Genomic DNA, 3,982 nt, shown 5'->3' on the forward strand with positions numbered 1-3,982 from the left:
ACACACTCCTATTACTCTTTTTTGTTTTTAGTGACCACAGAGAAGGGATGATGGAATCACAGAATAATGAATATTGTTCTGTTCCAAAACATAGTGAGGCAGCGTAGACATCATATGCGCTCATCCGGCGCAAAGGCTGTTTCAAAACATAGGCAATCTAATTATGTTGCCTCCAAATTTTAAGGCAACATCGAAGGCAATACCACAATGCATAAGATGAGCTCTGGATATAAAGCTGCAGCTCACAAAGTTTTAAATCAGAGATGTCATGCAATAAATGCCACAAAAAAACAAACAAACAAAAAAATAAGTTCAAACTAACTCACCATTCCTCCTCATAAATGCTGATTAGAAAGCAAAAATGCAATTAAAACGTATGAAAAATAAACTAAGAGTGTCTCTTAAAGGAAAACTGCTAATAATGTAACACTAGCAAACCAACACACAACCAAAAGAAGCCAAAGAGAAGGTGATAAACACTAATGAGAGCAATGCTTTTGAAAGCAGAATATACATTCTACATTATTAACAGGAAAAAAAATACTGTACAGCTATAAATACAATAGTTTGTTCAATATGAAATGATAAAGCTAGCAAATGGCTAGTGTGATTTTAAATGTTCCTAAAGGTTGTTTGAATAGTTTTATCCTTGAATTAACTCACACAAATTTATTTCTTGTAAACACATTACAGCAAAAAGGAAACAGATCAAATTTACTTCAGTGAAACTACAAGACAAGCGATTAACAAAACAGATCTAAAATGCCACCTGTGACTTAGGTCATTACCTGAAACTTAAATCACATGATAGCTCTTCCTTCACATGCAACACATGCACGTACATGCGAACACACACGTACAGTACACTCAGTTCATATCTTGCATATTTTCAAAACTAGACAGACAAACATAACTTACACTTTTTTTGCCTCCTCAAATTTCTGTAATAGTTTCCGCAAACCACCGTTTTTGAAGCCCTGGCAGTGAGCTGCAGGGGCCCCGATCGTAACCACATCATAGGTGTGATCTAGATACACAAACACACAAATCCATGTCATGAGATGAACAACTTAGTTCTTAATATATAATTATTGTCAGTAGTTGAAAATAATTGAACAACAGTGACTGCACATTGCCATGAAGAAGATCAGCAGTGTAACATACATGTATCTCACATCCATTCTGCCTCAGAGTAAAAATTTAAAAAAGATAATGAGACAGAGCTTAAAATAAGAAATAAAGTCGTAGATACAAAGTTGTGAGATAAAGCTACATTACGAGATATAAAGTCACAATTGTGAGATATAGTAGGACGCCTAGATATAAATTTGGAATTATGAAAAATAATGTTGCATTGTGAAATATAATGTTGCATATATGAGAAATAAAGTTGCATTCTGAGATAAGTTGCAATTACAATGGGAAAATAAAGTCAAGAGAAGGCACATTGTGAGTAATGAATCACATTGCAAGATAAAAATACATAATTGGGAGGCATAAAGTCACAGTGCGAGATATACATTTGCAAATGCGCGAAATAGTTGCATTGTGAACTATACAGTAAAGTTACATTATGAGATAAAAAGTCGCAAATACATAAAAAAAAGTCACAAGACGATGCATTGTAAGATATTAAGTAGGGCTGCACGATAAATCGCATGCGATATTTAACGCGCATCTTATCAGTAAAGCCGGTTCTGTAATCAGCGGTAAATCTCCATCATGTGCGGACTTTCACATTGAGCAGCATTAACTACACAGAGCCGTTGTTCACTGACGAGCTGCGCAAAACCACGTTCATTTTTGCGCAGCTCATCAGTGAACAACGGCTCTGTGTAGTTAATGCTGCTCAATGTGAAAGCACGCAGGTGATGGAGATTTACCGCTGATTACAGAACCGGCTTTCTGACAAGATGCGCGTTAAATATCGCATGCGATTTATCGTGCAGCCCTAATATTAAGTCACAAGTGTGAGGTACAATCGTACTGCAAGATAAAAAGTCACAACTTATGTGAAAGTCATGAGAAACCGCATTGTGATATATAAAGTTACAATTAGGAGACATAAAGTTGCGAGAAGTCAAGACTGTGAGTCACAAGTGTCAGAAGTGTGAGAAATAAAAAATAAAAGTCGTAGGCTTCCATATGCTACTTCGCATTCCAGTGATGTATTTTCTCATTACCCCAAACTCACCTACCTCTATCAATGACTAATGTCGATTATTATTATTTTTTTTTCAGTTTTACTCTATTATTTGGGACAGATGTAATGCTACAGTTTAGGGCTGCATGATAAATCGCATGTGATTTATCGTGCAGCCCTACTACAGTTCTTTTTCTAAAGAAATGTCACTTTCATGTAGCACTATAGCTTGGGAAGTGTAAATGCAAGACTGGGGGGGGTCAAAACTAAAAGAACATCAGTGATCGTCTGAGTGTGTCTTTGTGTTGAGTGTATGAAAACTTCTGAATGAGAGACTATTGACATGTGCAAAGTGCTTGGAATAACAACTCCTACTGCCTGCTGGGACTGACTCAGTAAAGAGCACGTATACCAAAGTGCCCAACAAGAATATAGAGCAGTGAAAATAAACTTTCAAATGGAGGGTAATAAAAAAAGGGGAAAAGGATGACTAATACAATAAGTACACAGAATGAATGAAATAGATCTAACCACAGCCAGACTCATCTTGAACCCTCATTCTCTGCACATGGAGGTTGGTAGGCATAAATTCCAATTTTCTCTCTGCTTTCAGATTACTGGCTTTAAATGATGGTCCTGTAAGACACAGAGAGATAGAGAGAGAGAAAGAAATCTCCTTATACCCCTTTATCATTCAAACAATGTAGACATGTTTACTATTCTTAGTCTTTCAAGTCACTGGAGAATCTTTCATAGAATTCTGGGTCATCTGGAGGTGTTTTTTTTGTCAGTTTAACCCTATATAAAGCCAACTAAACCATATTTGACATACAAATCTAAAAAAAGAACTAAATTATCAGCATGTTTAAAACTCTGCTGAAAAACCTGTTGTACACAATCAGCTGCATCCCTCTTATTGTATGATTGATAATTGACACATTTTTAGGAAGTAATAGGGCTATTAGTATCATTCTAAAAAATGTCTAATCTTCAAGTCGTGGTACACATGTCTTTTTTATCATGTAAACATAAGAATAACTTTTACATTGTTAGTAATATTTCACTTACTAGACTGAAGCAACTTGATTATCCATGTATACATTTTAGAAAAATCATGTTAAAATGTGAGTATCAAATATGATACATCAGGTTGTATCAATGTATTGCATTGCATTATATGTTTTGCCCCCCACATTGAATACTACAGAGCTTCATAAAGCTAAACATTTAAGTATCATTTTACTAAGACACATTATTGGGATATATTGAGTGACAAATGATATTTATATGCATTTGATGCAAGTAATCTGCTATACTGATAGTATACTATATTGATTTACATTACAAGATATCAGAATTTCATCTTTTTGGCCATATAAATATCAGCAACTACACCAAACTGCATATTTTTGCTCAGTTTTTGGTCTCATGTAAGTGATTTCAATACTTGTATTAATGCATGTAAATGTAATGACTTTATGCATTTTAGCTGGCATGGGCTCCATGAAGCAAGTGTAAGTCCTGGTGACGTTATCCAATTTCATGTTAATGAATGTTGGTTAGTGACCTAGAAATAGCGAAGAATCCAAATTTTTTTCTTCCTTTTCTGTAATTTTTCAAAATGTTCAAATGCTAGTTTATTTTCAAATTTTGAATTCTCTGTTGAATCCAACACTATCAGTCTCACATATTTGGACTTAAAGGAGTCATATGATGTGTATTTGGTGTAATGAAATGTGTTTATGCAGTTTAAAGTTAAAAAAACACATTATTTTCCACATACTGTACATTATTGTTTCTCCTCTATGCCCCGCCTTTTTGAAACGCGTCGATTTTTAC

At 34.7% G+C, this 3,982-nt stretch overlaps 1 protein-coding gene across 1 annotated transcript in view; it reads right to left on the bottom strand.

Moving 5' to 3' along the window:
- LOC107660104 (type I inositol 3,4-bisphosphate 4-phosphatase-like) overlaps positions 1 to 3,982 on the bottom strand; it is a 72,331-nt gene that overhangs the window by 25,320 nt on the left and 43,029 nt on the right. The window contains exons 12-14 of the mRNA XM_016449333.1: positions 2,675 to 2,779; positions 919 to 1,027; positions 327 to 344 (exon numbers count right to left, since the gene is read on the bottom strand). Coding sequence (XP_016304819.1) covers positions 327 to 344; positions 919 to 1,027; positions 2,675 to 2,779 — 232 coding nt within the window. The remainder of the gene's footprint in view (positions 1 to 326; positions 345 to 918; positions 1,028 to 2,674; positions 2,780 to 3,982) is intronic.

Source organism: Sinocyclocheilus anshuiensis, unplaced genomic scaffold (assembly GCF_001515605.1).
Source record: "Sinocyclocheilus anshuiensis isolate Anshui unplaced genomic scaffold, SAMN03320099.WGS_v1.1 scaffold55, whole genome shotgun sequence".
Taxonomy (NCBI): Eukaryota; Metazoa; Chordata; class Actinopteri; order Cypriniformes; family Cyprinidae; genus Sinocyclocheilus; species Sinocyclocheilus anshuiensis.